Source organism: Ambystoma mexicanum, chromosome 1q (assembly GCF_040938575.1).
Source record: "Ambystoma mexicanum isolate Mex_15411 chromosome 1q, UKY_AmexF1_1, whole genome shotgun sequence".
Taxonomy (NCBI): domain Eukaryota; kingdom Metazoa; phylum Chordata; class Amphibia; order Caudata; family Ambystomatidae; genus Ambystoma; species Ambystoma mexicanum.
In genome coordinates this window covers 1,292,629,732-1,292,644,986 of record NC_090922.1, presented here as the reverse complement: position 1 = coordinate 1,292,644,986, position 15,255 = coordinate 1,292,629,732, and the positions used below count along the sequence as shown (strand labels likewise).

At 45.1% G+C, this 15,255-nt stretch overlaps 1 protein-coding gene across 2 annotated transcripts in view; it reads right to left on the bottom strand.

Annotated features, from left to right (window-relative positions):
- The window catches only part of USP24 (ubiquitin specific peptidase 24), a 2,799,104-nt gene that overhangs the window by 294,218 nt on the left and 2,489,631 nt on the right, over positions 1–15,255 (bottom strand). For both annotated transcript variants that reach the window (XM_069642114.1, XM_069642115.1), the window contains exon 60: positions 10,377–10,490. In XM_069642114.1, the coding sequence (XP_069498215.1) occupies positions 10,377–10,490 (114 nt within the window). The remainder of the gene's footprint in view (positions 1–10,376; positions 10,491–15,255) is intronic.

The window sequence follows — 15,255 nt, the reverse complement described above, 5'->3', positions numbered from 1 at the left end:
TGCTAACCACAACTGACGAACCAACAGTAATATAGGGGGGGGGGGACTTCAACACAATACTTGACGTGGCTTTGGACCGGTCCTCAACTACCCTCTGCTCTCCCACTAAAGCTGCACTCGCACTCACCTTATGTCAGATAATGCAACAAATATCCATAGTTGATATATGGCGAGAATTACATCCCCAGGAAAAGCTGTTCACTTACTATTCATCGGTACACGATTCTGAATCTCGCATTGACTACTGGCTCATTAGTTCAACCCTTTTGGCTACGATATCTAACTGCGAGATGTATCCTCGTACGCTCTCACACCACTCTCCAATATCAATTACCTTATCTATACGAAACTCTACACCGCAGGCTAAATGTTGGAGGATGCCTCCGCCATGCTAAGGGATCCCCAAATGTGTGAATCTCTTCACATCGAAATAGAGGATTTTTTTTTTAACTAAATGAGGGATCGGTAGATAATCATGCCACACTACGGGAGGTATTCCAGGTATGGGTGCGGGGTTCCATCATGGCCAAGTCCACTGGGCTGTTGAGGTCTGTCAGGAGAGAATTAAGCAAAGCGGAAGCAAAGCTTGAATTGCTTCAGATTGAATACAGCACCATACATCGTAAAGGATCCCTCTCCGATATACATACAACACTGAGCGAATTCAATAAACTTGCTGATCTGGAGATTCCGTACACGGCCACCTCAGCCCGAGCTCGAAGATATGGGGAAAGCAACAAGTCTGGGAAATTCCAGGCTAAGATGCTTAAAGCCGAGGGCCAGCATAGCCCCATCACCAACATACAGATCCCGATGGGGCGATGGTAAATCGAGATCAAGATATTAATGATACGTTTGCTGTATTCTATAAGACCTTGTACTCCAATCGCGATAGTAAATCAAAGGAGGAGATAACCAATTACCTACATGCACTTGATCTTCCGACACTCACTCCAGAAACACGAATAATATTAGACACTCCCATCACATTGGAGGAAATCATTGACGCAATGAAAGCTTTAACCTCAAGCAGAGCCCCAGGATCAGACGGTCTGGGATCCGAATTATATAAGGAATTCCAAGACAAATTAGCCCCAGTGTTGTTGAAAGTCTGGGAAGAAGCCATGGAGCAGGGAATACTGCCCAGTTCTATGCACAAGGCAGTAATAGTGGTTCTCCTCAAGCCCCGTCGGCCTGCACAGGATATGGGCTCATATAGACCCCTATCGCTAATTAATACAGATGCAAAAATGTTCGCAAAGATTCTTGCAACCAGATTACTGCCCTATATGCCCATATAAGTGCACTCCAACCGGGCCTGCTTCATACCAACTAGATACACAGCCCTAAACTTGCGACGACTCTTCGGAGTAATGGCACATATAAACCCAAAGACATCTGCGGACATAGCGGCGCTGAACGCCGAAAAGGCCTTTGATTCTGTTTCCTGGTCTTACCTGTTCTTGGTTCTCAAGAGGTTCGGATTAGGCCAGTATTTCATTAAGTGTGTCTGCTTACTTCATACGAACCCAGGTGCGAGAGTACTAACTAATCACACCATTTCATCTCCTTTTTTTTATTAAATAGGAGGTACCAGGCAGGGGTGCCCTTTCTCTCCCATTCTGTTTGCACTAACAATAGAACCTATGGCTGAATTTGTGTGGCAAGATCACGGGCACAGGGGACTCAGAATGACCGGAACTCCGTAAATTTCCCTCTACGCAGACGATACCCTATTGTACATCCGAAAGAACATCTGGGGCCCATCATGGCTGACATAGAAGTATTCTCCGAGTACTCAGGATACAAAATTAATGTTTCAAAGTCCGAACTGTTCCCACTTACCAACACCGGAGATATATCTGGCATAAATGGGTTTCAATGGTCCTCGTGCATGTCCACTATTTGGGAATAATGATATCTAGGGATAAAAACACATTGTATGCTGAGAACTATGGGGAATTACTACAATCTCTCTCCATGAAACTACAACTCTGGGCTAAACTACCCATCTCGTTATACGGACGGGTGTTCCTTCTCAAGATGGTGGTTCTCCCCAAATTATTGTATTATTTTTGCAACAGGCCGGTTAGAGCCTTCTTCGCAAAGCTGAAGACATCAACTACCTCCTTTGTGTGGGGTGGCAAAACAGCCAGACTGAAATGGTCCAAAGTGGCGGTACCATTTTCGAAGGGAGGGATCTCAGCGCCTGACTCCGAATTGTATTATTTAGCATCACAGGCACACTTTGCGAGACACTGGTTCAACCCCGATGATAGACGCACACATCCCCCTTGAGGAATATGCTGCCTCCCCGATTGACGTGGGATCTGTCATGTTTGACCCCAAACGCAAGGACTCCTGCGAATACAATCCCGTGAGCACCACCACGCGTGCATGGTTTAAGATATACAAGAGAATTGGTCTTACCACCCTATATGACCCAGAGATACCGTTATGGAATTTTCCATGCGATCCAAATAAACATTTTAAGATGCGCGATATGTTTCCAGATGGCACGTTCTGTGAACTGGGTGATTTCATTGAGGCAGTGGGTGGGGGGACACCTCAAGCGATTCCAGTTCTTTAGAATGTAGACCGCTTTTGCCGGCAAATGGCCCTCATTGCCATCAGAACCCCCTACTCACAAATGTATCAGTGCAATGACGGTAATGGGTGGACAAAGGAAAGGACTCTCCTTACTATATAACTTGGTCCAAACACACTCAAAATCATGTAATAACATCAAAGAGGCTTGGGAGCGAGACTTGGGAGTAGAACTGGGCGAATCTAGCTGGTTGCGATGTTGCCAACTCACTAAGAATGTCTCTATGAACTCGGGTCCGAGACTAATCCAATTTAAGGTGCTCAACCAACTCCACTACACCCCGCCAAACTAGCTAAGTTTGTGGACGGCCACACAGGCAGATGTCTCAAGTGCAACGCCCTGTTAGGCAGAAACCTGTGCAGTTCCCTTAGGGACCACTGCAAAAGATTTAAGACTACAGGTGTTGGCAGTAAACCCACTTGGTAGCAGTCTGTACCACCCAGATTTACCTGGTAGCTGTGGCTGAGCAGTCAGACTTCCCTCAAGAAGAGTTAGGCAGTATGCAAAGTATACACAATAGGCACTCAGATACAACAATACAAGCAAACACTGACCAGAGCTTTGGTATCAAAGTATATAATTATTTATTTAAAAACACACTGTTGAAAACACTCCAGCACTCTTATTGTAAAATATTCTAAACACAGTTACTATTATAATATATACATCCCTTTTTCCTTATCAGATAAGTCACTGTAAAACACCACTTATTTTCATACAGAGGTGAGCGCTTAACTAGATGGCACTCCAATAAGTTTATGAGAAAGGGAGGGAAAAAGACAGAATATGGAAAGGTACACCACTCTAAGATTCAGGAACACTGTTAGCAAGGCAGAAGAGCAAAAGTCACTGGTGAGCCAAAGTCCAAAGGCTGGGCCCACTCTTAGAGACAGCAGAGCACAAATGCGCCCAAGATCACACAGTTACACTAGGCTTAGAAAGTCTTGCAGAGGGTTCAAAAAGAGTTTAGAGAGGCTTAGGAAAGTTTAGCCAGGGTGTCCCAGGCTAACCCAGGTTCGAAAGCCGGGGGCTAAATCTACCCCGTACAGTCTGTAGCAAGGGAAGCCAGGCGGGACACGGTACGTTAAGTGGGAAGGATCCTCCAGCGGTGGCAGTTGTTCCTGGTAGTGGGTGCAAGTTGCGTCGTCGTCCAGGGGAAGAGAAGATCTCGACTTGGAGGAAAGATGAAGGTCGTTGCCCTACCAGGGCAGAAACCAGCCGCTGAGTTTTCTGGTTAAAGGTGGTACCTTTGTTTCGCGGTCGTGGTAAAACGTGGTATCCCGGTTGCCGGGGTGCTTGGCGAGGTACGTCGGGAAGGTGAAAGACGGTGAAACTGGTTATCCCCACCAGTCAAAGGAAGAAGACTCTCCGGCGGGAGATCTCCTCTGTCGTTGGGGAAAAAGTGGTGAGACGGTCCAGCAGGGCTCCACCGGTGGTGGTGTCGTGGCAGGTCGGCTCAGCTTCTCCCTCGTCGGATTCTTAGGTCCTGTGGCGACTTCTGAAGTTCCAGTCCCCAAAGCCCTGCTTTTATGCAGCAAACCCCCATTCACTCAGCCTAGCTGTCACTCAAACATGCTAAGTGGTGAGCCGGCGGCTCACGACTTGGGCCAATCAGGATGGAGTGCGACTTGAGTTGCCTAGGCAACTCAGTCCAGGATGCATAAATTCCCCTCCACCCCTCCTAAGTACCACAGACAGAGTGGCACCACTTTGGAGGGCTTCTGTGGAGAAGCCCGCCAAAAAGTGGAACAAAGGGCTTGACTTGGGTTGGAGTCACAGAAGAGAACACAAACGCCATTTTAGAATCGAGTCTTGGCAAAAAATACCAACGGGAGAATTAATATTAATTAAATAAACCGACGGTATGTTCGAGGCTAAGAGAATTAAATAATTAAAGTTGGTAGCCTCGAACAATGGGAAAATCCCATAGGAAAATATTTGCGGTCGAATATAAAAAGTAGTTTCCACTGCCACCAGCCAAAACTCGATCAGGGGGGACGGAGACGTGCCCCCTCGACTAACAGACCCCTGGGCAATGGAATTGCCCCAACCAGTACGTCCACAATATGATGGTCTGTACTAGTTTCTGTTAATAATTTGGGACTAGTAAAGCCAATGGTGACTTTACATGCCCTGGGAGACATTAGTCAGTCCCAGGGTATGGAGTCTATGGTGGGGTGTCACTATGACACCCCTGTGTTACGGCACGGAGGGTGCTGTGTAACACACATAGGAAAAACACATGAGACCCTATGGAGTAAATGACCCCATAGCCCATAAAACACATTACCAGTCAAAGGAATACCATAAATTATGTCCAAGAGTGGGAGGAAAAGAGTCTCACTCTTGGCAGGAGGAAAAAAACAAACTCCAGAAATCCAGCAAAGCTGCTGGGGGACTCACTAGGTTAGGAAATTCAGCCTAAAGAGAGAATTCTCCCCAACACTGGAGCACGAAGGCTCAGAGCGTCTGCCACCCTCTCCAGTTTGCCTATAAGTGGCATTGGCATGGCCATAGGGGTGGGCCTGCTGTGTCTCAAGTTCTGGTGAGGTGTCTTAACTGCTGGCATTTAGTAAATGTCCTGCAAGCACTAAGAGATCCGACTGATCAGGGAAAAAGTCTGGGCCACTGGAAGAACCCAGAATCGGCTCAAAATCATCCCCATCATGTCCAAAAATGGAGTGCATTGTGTCGAAGAATCTATTTCTTGACTTGGTAACAAACTACTTTTCCATAGTCAGTGCCAATATCGACCTTGACGTCAACTACTTCGGGGTGGATGGCACAGAGCGCACCAGCGTTTGTTAAGCTGTTTGGAAGGCATCACCGATATATCGTCAGTCGACGTCGGCCTGGAGGTACTCAAACCAGACACAGTCTCTTTGTTGCTGGACGTACCCGGTGTAGCTGGGACTGACGAGGTCTGCTGCTTCGAGGGATGCCCCTACCCACAGTGACCGTCTTAATCGTGCTGAGCATTTGCTCTTCATGTTTTCCCACTCGGGTCTGGTAGTAATGTCGCCTAGTGGGGCTTACCGCTTTCCTCAGAAAAATCAGAGTGTTGAAGTTTCTTCTTGTGGGGAAAGGACGATGAGGAATGACTCCTGGAGTGCAACCTCTTTCTGTCCTTTTTATGGTGCCTGTCCTCATTCTATGGGATCGGGTGGGTCATCCGGTCACTTGTGGCAGATCAGGCCGACCATTTCAATGGCGGACGTCCCTGCCTTCAATTTAGTGGCCCGCTCCCGCAAAGATTTAAGGTTAATCTTTTGACACAGCCCATAGTCCTTGGTCACGTGGTCAGCGCCTAGGCACCAAACACAAATACGCGTGGGTCGGTCAAAGACATTTTTGAGTTACAGTCAGGACATCCCTTGAAGCCAGATGTTTTCGGAGCAGACATCGTAATCTAACAAATGTCGAATCCTCAACCGAAAAGCAAATTCGTAGGAAAAACATATTCACTGACGAGAAGAGCCATTTCTCACGCCGTGTACGGACGCATGGAAAAAAGGAACGGAGGTAAGGGAGCGTAGTGTGTTAGGACAGTTTTTCTGAAGTCCAGTTAAGGGCCTAGTAAAACCATTCAACTGAGGCAGTACAAGACTCCACTCTTAGTATAAGACTGTACCACCTGAGTACATGGTAGCGTAGGCAGAGCAGCCAGGCTTATCTTAGGAGGGAGAGAGGGCAGTAGATACAGTACAAGTGAAAATTGTAATACAAATGATCCAAAGAAACACTGAAACACTATGTATTATAAAAATAAAGGATTTATTTAAATACAAGTTGGCCCAGATAAATCTAGGGGTTAAGTAAATACTGAAACATTATATGAAATCACAATATAAAACACAACACTATACTTGAAAGTACACAGACCCAAGTTTAGACCTTATTTGGAACACCTAACAGTAGTTCTAGGGAAGTCAAAACCTTGTTATACACATTTAGTATAGGCCAAGCCTATTCCTTGGGAGTAAAAGACCAATGGTTACTTTTAGATTACTTTTGGTAATACAAGGACAGTAGGCCCTTCCAGTTGTACAGTGACTCTTGGAACAAATCACATAAACAGTCAACTGGACAATATACTTTTGGTGAATAGTGAAACACTTATTCCAGGTGCAGTAAAAACCTATAACTACTTTTGTCATAACACACAGTTATACCAGGTGAGCAAAACCTAATGGATGTAATATACAATTACAGATGCTTTGGAAATCAGGGAACCCCAGATTGAGATAAGCAATAACTCTTGTAACTTGTTTTGGATGGCACACCGCTAACACAAGGTAAGTAAAACCCACTTACTTTAACTTCACAATGAAGGGGAAAGTAAAACCCAATGTCACACTTTACTGAATAGATATTCTAGTTAGGCAACAACCTAATGTAGACTTATTAAAGACAGGCTAGCAGCAAGTCAGGGGGAGCAAGACCCAGTTGGGGGACACTCATACAGTTATCCTAGCAGGACTAACCTGGTGATACCAACAGTTGGAGGACACTCATACAATTACCCTTCAGGAATAATCTGGTGAAACCAACACATTACTTTTGTAAAGAGGCACAACCTAATCACAGGAGAGTAAAATACCTTCACATCTACTTTCTTTTAGACTGGCAAAACAGTGGCTAAGGAAGGAAAGGTGTTAACCATACTTTTAAGAATAGTGCATCACACATCCAAGATCAGTAAGAACTTTTGTAACTGTTCACTCTTAGAATTACAGTTACCAACCAACTCTTTACAAGTAAGTAAAACACTTGATTTCTTTTCTAGGCAGAAGTCCCAATCCCTTCAAAGTCTTTCCCTTATTCTTGAAGCATGAGTGTTCTCAGTGGCAGAAGGGGGGTCACTAGGACTAGTGACCAACAGGCAGTGTTAGAATAAGTTCTTTAGTAGCAAAAGCCAGAGTTTCCTTAGGAAAACTGGGCAAACAAGTGAGTACTTTACTTCTAGGGTTAGAAGAGGGTCCAGGGGCTTCATAGAAGACACCCCAGCAGGATTCTAGCAGTGGGACTGGGTGTACTGGACGAGGGACCTCCCAATCACAGAAAACACCCCAGGACTACACAGAAATCCCAACAGGCTTAAGGTAAGTATATACCCAAGCCAACACAGTACCTCAGCAATGAAGAAGAGATTGCAGCAGGAGAACTTCAGGGACTGCAGCCAAATACCCGGTCACTGGATTCCTTGTCCTGGAGACTGAACACAAGACCTCAGAAGGGACTTTGCAGCAGGGATCGATGAAGAAGGCTCTAGGCAAGAGTTCTCTCGCGGCTGAATGCGGTTCTGCGGGTTTGGCGCCTTTTCAAGGAGCACAGAAGAAGACAGAAAATTGCGGTTGAATTCTCGTCGTTTAAAAGGTCCAGCACTCTTGTGAGGGGACTTTTTGGACTCGATTCGTGTCTCTGGAGATAGACCAAGATGCCCACGAAGTTTCAGCGAGATTCGGAATTCGGAAGACCGTGCACCGCACAGTGGCAGGAGATCCCAGGGTATTGGGGTATTGCAAGAACGCAAGGTCGCAGCAACCCGTGGGATGGCTAAAAATGCAGGTCGTCTTGAGTCTAGTGGGTCTCACCAGGCTCTGGGTTCGGGTCGTCGTTTTCGGAGACCCCAGGTCGATCGGAAGGAAGGGCTGCAGCAGGCTCCGGTTACAAAGCAGGCTCTCTGGCCGCTGGAAATCATTCCCGCCGCTTTTCCTTCGTCATCCTCTTCGGTTTTTGGTTCCAGTGGTCGACATGACTTCAGCTTCCAGGTTTCCAGTATTTATCAGGAACTGCAACACAACCTCTGCATTCTCTCCCCGCATTTTACAAGAAAGGGGCGTTTAGCTGTCCAATCAGGACAGCCAACCCCCCACTGGGATTTGGCCCAGTTGAAGGAAGACCTAAGACAAAGGAGGGGGAAGTTTGGGACCCCTCCCCCACTTCCTGTGCTTACAGACTGACTGGAGCCTGGGCGGGGTGTCCAGGGGACTCCCGCCGAAGACAAAACTCAAACAAAGGATTTTCCCGCCCTGGATGTCAGGGGAAGGAACAAGAAACGACAAGAAACACTAAAATGGCAGAAAAAGAAGACAGGGGCCATTTTGGTAAAAATGAGCACCCTTGGGTGCCTTTACTGCAGCTGTGATTACAGCACGCGGTAAAGGTGCACCAAATTAGTAAAAGGTATCACTGCCACCAGCCATTAAAGGTAAGCTTGTCACTGTAACAGAATTGTTACAGTTTAAATGTGAAAGGGTATACATTGTATCTCCCCAGCACTCCACATAAGGTGGGGTGTGCTGGTTTCACAGAAGTAAATGTAAAAGGGATCCAAAGATCCTTTCTACCCTTGGGAACTGTAGTTCACTCAAGGTTAGCACAAGAAAGTTAAAGGGGGAGCCCCTAGGGCAACCCAGCAACAACAGGCACTTATTGCCAATAAGTTGTTAGACATGATAACTTTAAAAAGACACTATGGAGAGTCTCAAAAATGACACCCATAAAAAGAGTTAAAGACAGGTGAGAGTGGGAAAAGGTTCCCACTCACTGAGGTATTAATGGAAAATATCTCACTAGAAAAGCAAAAAGTTCTGGAGTTGAACCAGGCAAGGAAGATTTACCAGCCCTGTGGAAATCTTACCTAACAGGCGGTATATGTACGGTGACCGACATAACGTCCGGAGTCAATGACCGGCACACCGAGTCAGGATGCATCGACTGCCGATTCGAGATGCATGCCCCTGTTCAAGTTTTACAAGCAGTTGACGCTGGAAGGGATATCTATCTGATGAGTAATGTGCGGGAGAAAATCAATCCATTGAATGGGTGTTAATCCACCTGCACTGGAGCTGCGCTCTCGTCCTGGTGGCGTCCTCTGGCGGCCGGTGTTGCTGCGTTCATGGCATCTCACTGTTTTCATGTGGGCCGATGCGCATTGTACCAGTCTCCGGCTCGGTGGTCTTCTTCGCCCCACCAGTCTTTTACGGCAGGGGTGCAGCCATCATTACAGATAAGGTGGGAAGGGAGCCTGTCTGCAATAGACGAGCACTGTGGTTTGTTTGGGGTGGGCTCCCTTCCTCCCCCTAACAGGGCCTGTACGCAGGCCCCATCACAATGTCAATACTTACTGCTATGGGACAACATTGATCCATTGTTTCATAACGGCCCAAAGGCTTAAGATTGGATATTGGGAGGTAATTGTGTTTTTTCAAGTGTGTGTCTTTCAAAAAGTCCACTTGGCGTTCTATGATCCATTTGAACATGTTACGGTCCGGTGGGACAACATTTAGTATTTTAGCCATATTCCGCAAACGTTATTTTAAATGTTTACCTATTTGTATTCTTTGTAGTTACTTCCTATGCCCAAGCTTATCATATAAACACAATATTTGTATAGGTATATCACGCAGACGTTCCCTCATTGTGTGATAATCAAAAAGATTTACTATACCTTTAAACTAGCTCTGAAGGGTTGCCTTGACAGCTCCAGCCAATCTACCATTTGAAGAGTCAGATACTCTTCAAGTTAACACTCTAAGCAAAGTATTGTGACATATCTGAGACCTAGAGATTCCTAATACAAAGAACATATTCCTTAATGTTTTCACAAGTACATTATGCATCTTTTTTCTTTTTAATTTTATACACCTCTGTTCAACATTCTAGAAATGAATTTTGCTACATCGTTCTTGAAATGGCCATGTTATTGTTTCAGTACACACGTCTAATAACATTTTTAGTTTCGAGTCAGATTGCTTCATCTTACCTTGATGAAATGAAGTACAGTAATGGAGAACCGCTCATTACAAAAACAGCAGTAGACCACCATTTCCATCAGAACGCAAAGGGACCCAGGAAGCTCTCGCATTGCAAACATCACCTAGTAGGATACAACTATTTAATAAAAGACCAATTGCATTTTTTGAAATTCAGTCAAATCTCATACATACAGAGTGAACCAATAACATCCAACGCATTACTTCATGGACATTTTAGGCAAATGACGCTCTGCTTATAGTATATTCACACTGGTAGAGGAGAGGTTGCATCCTGTACTGTTCTTTAGTGTGAATCAGTAACTATTGCAGCTCTGAAAGGGAAAAAAACCTGTATTTGCAGGAAATTGTGCATGGAGCTGTGCGGTTATTAGCGTGCATTTATGTTAGGATGGAGTAATCCTGAATATTGCTCTAATGCAACATTCTTGTAAAACAAAACTTGAATGCAGAAATCAATTGAAAGTGGCCAGTTATCACGCATATCATATTTTGAAAAACAAAAGGTAAACCAAGAAAATGATTCCAAAAATGATTCCAAATGGGGCAACATTTTTGTGCCAGAGTGTCATGTTTACTTAAAGGAGAGAAGAGTGCATTGTTAAAAGAGTGAAAGATCTGTGGAGAGATAATACATTATTTTGTATGTAAAGACTGGGGGGGGTTATATGCAATACTACTGATGTGGCAGGATTCTTATGCTATACTATGTTATGCTATGGTATGGTATGCAACATTTTGCGCTCTCATACATTTAGGCCTCAGATCTTCCATTTTGCCTTTCCCTCAGTACGCAGCTCCACTGACCTACCCAAACCCCTCCTGGAGCAGATGACACATCAGACCTTCTCTTTCTGCTTGCTCGCTACAGGTATAGCATTAGCAGTATATGTAGTTTCTGCGAATGCCGCTTATCCATGATACAACACCCAGCCAATGCCCGCACAAGGCTGCGCACAAAGTCACAGTTGCAATATCGTGCCAAGTAACACCCCCAATTGTGAAAGTGCTATATTAGTGATTGCTTATTATATGCTATATAACCTTTGCTCTAAGGGTGGTACCAGGAAAGCTCCGAGTGCCAACTGCCCGCCATTTGTCCTGCTGTATTTTCATGTTCATCAGCTGATCACTCTGTATGCTGTGTATTTTGTAAGCTTGGTTTACCCATCAGTCTGTATCCAATCACCTTATTTGCTGCACGCAGAAGCTGAGCCCGAATTGACCCTTGGGGAAGGGCCGCTTTAGCTACCACACTACCCACTATGGTTGAGTTAGAGGCACACAGGCAGCCCTAGCCAAGTCTCTCAAAGAATAGCAATGGAGGAACAACCAAGGCTGAGACACAAGGAAGGTGATGCAGGCTGGTTCCTAGGCACAAAGAATCCCCAAATTCCCACAAAGGAATGTCTACACACTATGCTAAGTGCTAACACAGTTATTTTATTAAATAGATTAGGTTTAGATGTATGTACACATAAATAAGACTCACTTTGTACTTAGGACACTGTACTTCAACAGGTAACACAATATAACATTACTGTGTGGTACCACAGACAGTCTTACGTTCAGCAATAATGCACCAATAATGCAATAATGCACCAACTAATGCACCAAAATTACTAAGCACTGTTTAACTTCCAACCACAATTGTAGAAATCTAGGTCGTTACTTCAGAACACTGGCAGAATGCTTTTATAATCAAAAGGCAACACTATGTGGAGATCCCCACCCCCACCCCCCAAACTGGGCATCCTGAATTAAAATGTAAGTTATACTTTGCTTCTATATTAATGCCCAGTCCTAATGTGTTCATTAATTGTCTGTTGAGCCGCGACATTGACGACAGAATGGCTTCTGGCAAATTGGACTCAAGCAGTGGACTGCACTGCAGACCTCCACCAAGTCTGGACCCTTAGGACTCGTTCTTTGATGCGGAGTGGCAGGAAACCCACCGGCGGGCACTTCTCTGCAAACGGCTACTCTGGACTTCCTCAGCTGGGGAAAGGTGGACAGATGTTGAGGTTGCAGTGCCACTTGAAGACTGCTTTATTTGGTTGGAACTTGGCAAGCTTTGGGCCTCGAGCACACTATGCCAGGGTACACCCTCTTCTGGGCGATGCACCTCCGTCTAGTTTTCCAACAGTCACAGACAAGATCTGGACCTTGGATGACGCTGGTGCACTTCTTGGGCACAAGCTGCCAGGACTCTCTTCTTCAGGACCCACAGGATGGCAGACATCCAGGACATGCTTCCAGGACGCTTCGGGTGAAGAACAACTGTTGCACAATGTCTCCTAGTAGCTACGGGAACAGGTCACCTCTCCAGGTCCTCTCTGATCAGTCCTTCTGTCAGCACAGCAGCCTTTGGATTTGATGAAGAGTTGCAGCAGCAGACTTCTTCCTCCAGCTGGATTCAGGATACAGGCTTCCAGGAACACTCTAAGTGGCTGACCTCTGACATAGAAGAAAGTGAGGGGTCTTTTGATATACACACATTCCCACATTCACTGAGGCTGAATTAGACTCAGTCCGAAAATCACACACTAGTGTATTCATCATGCAGCAACCAATCAGGATCACAGGCATTCAGTCCATTCTCCCAAGCCTAGACCCCAAAATAGTGAATGTGTATTGGAGACAACTCCCAGCCTTTCAGGGCACATACTGCATTCACTCAGTTTCAGGCAGGAGTGGCACAGGCAGTGTAAGGGTGGCCCTAATTATAAGGGTATCCCTAATTATAAGGGTGTCTTTTAATTACGCTCACACCAGAGTAAATTACACCCCTCTAGGAAAGTAAGGGCAAGAGTCTATCTTGCAAGGATAACAAGTTTATATTTTACAGAAATGAGGATGGGGCAAAGCACTCTGCTCCCCGAATGGTCTTTTGTCTCTCATCGGTTCCTTTCTCCTCCCAAACTGGAGTCAGGCAGGGGTTTATATACTGATGGCATGCTGCAGTTATATCAATGGATAAGGGCATAGCTCCAGCCCAAACCGTCCTGCTTCCATACAAGAGATGCTGCAAAGTCTTCCTTCATTATCAGTGATTTCTGTCAGGACATGCTACTTTACATATTGCTACCTACATAGAAACACACTGCAGCCCTACAAACCTTGAGGTCTAACCCCAGGAAAACTAAACCTTTCTTAAACTAATTTTCATTCATTCTATCCATACCCCACTCATCCTACTCATGTTTTTATGTGGTCCTGTAATTTCTTTTAAACCTTGTTTTCATAATTCTGCATTTTGTGCATTGAGCATGAAAAATCCCATTTTAGCATGCACAGGCTCTTGACAGACAGCAGACAGCTGGTCACTGCGTGTGCTCGTGCTAGCACGAACACCACAGCAATGCCAGTAGTCTATTTTTAGCACGGGCTGCATTCTTTCCGGGAATGGAGGGGGGAGTTTTTGACTCATACGTGCTAAGATTTTAGAACTGCATAGGATTTGAAATTTACAAATGTATTCAGCTAATAGTTATTTGTACCTTATATTTAAATAATAACTGCCTTCTTTTAGTGCCTGCCCTTGTCTGTGTATATGATTATATTTATATGAGAGAGCTTTCCCAGTAAGCCCCTTAGCCCCCCTGTCCCTTGTAGTGCCTAGAAGCAGTGAAAAGAAGTCTTGCCTAATTCTAAAGCACTTGGGGGTGCAGGAAGGCACTAGCTGCTTCCCAACAGCAGGACTACAGGCATTGTGACACACAACCAAAACCAGACACCCACAACACAGAATGTTAGTTGACTCTTCTTTCCATTCGGTCAGATCCCACCCCTAGGGTGTACCCAAAACAAGCAGTCGCTGGGAAGGGCTTTTACTAATTAAGAAGTAGGTAGCCCCAGCGCCATATATGGTCCTTCCACCCAACAGCCAATCAGGGACTTTGGGAAACAAGAGCGAAAGGTAGAAAGCCATGTGACTTAGTGGCCTGCTTGCCTTTTCTCAGGAATCCATGGATTCCTATGGCAGGGGCTGGGTGTCCCAAAAAGGGAGGAGACCAGAGCCAATGCAAAATCAGCATGTAGCTGCCAACAGCCCATAGTCTGCTCTGTGGGCCAAAACACACATTAGGCGAACCAAGGGTGAGACTTACCCATGGGTGCTGTAGGGGTATCCAATAGGTCTTGTTCACTAACAAGAAAGATGAAGAGCTACACTGCCAGGGGTCCAAACTGGACTCCTTTGCAGAAAACATACAGAAAAACACATACAGGGAAGTAGGGGGGCAAGGATGAGGAGGCCATGTCCATGCAAAACACGTGCATCATCACAGTGTACTTCTAGTATGAACACCAAACACCTGTATCTATTTTGCTCTTCACGCCTTTGCCACACTGGCAGCCATTAACAAAAGGAGTACTATTTTGAGATGGCAAGAAACTACAGTGGGGGAGAGCACAAAAACGTGTTTAAGCAAGAAAATTGATGTTTGATCTGTGTTCGAACAGTGCAACAAAAGGATAGAAGAAGTATATGTACGATGTTGTAATATAATCTAAATAGACCTATAGATATTTTTGTTATAGTGCTTTAACATTGCACGGCTGATGCTAATTTAAGGATCTCTTACAGGTTTTTTGAATCTGCAAGAGAACTGGGGGAAAGGAACAGGAATAAATGAAAAACAGAAAACTATTACTTAGATTTAAAAGGTTTTTCTGCCAGTAATATGGACCAACTACAAAGTGAGTATGGCCAGCATTGTATGTTTTCGGACACCATAATTTTTAGCATTACCTGTTGCTGACCGTACCCTACATAATACATATTAACGGTTTAAACTCTATTTCCCAAAAACTGTGTGATAAAGTATTTATAGATACAAAAACATTAACCATCAGCTCTCTATTCAT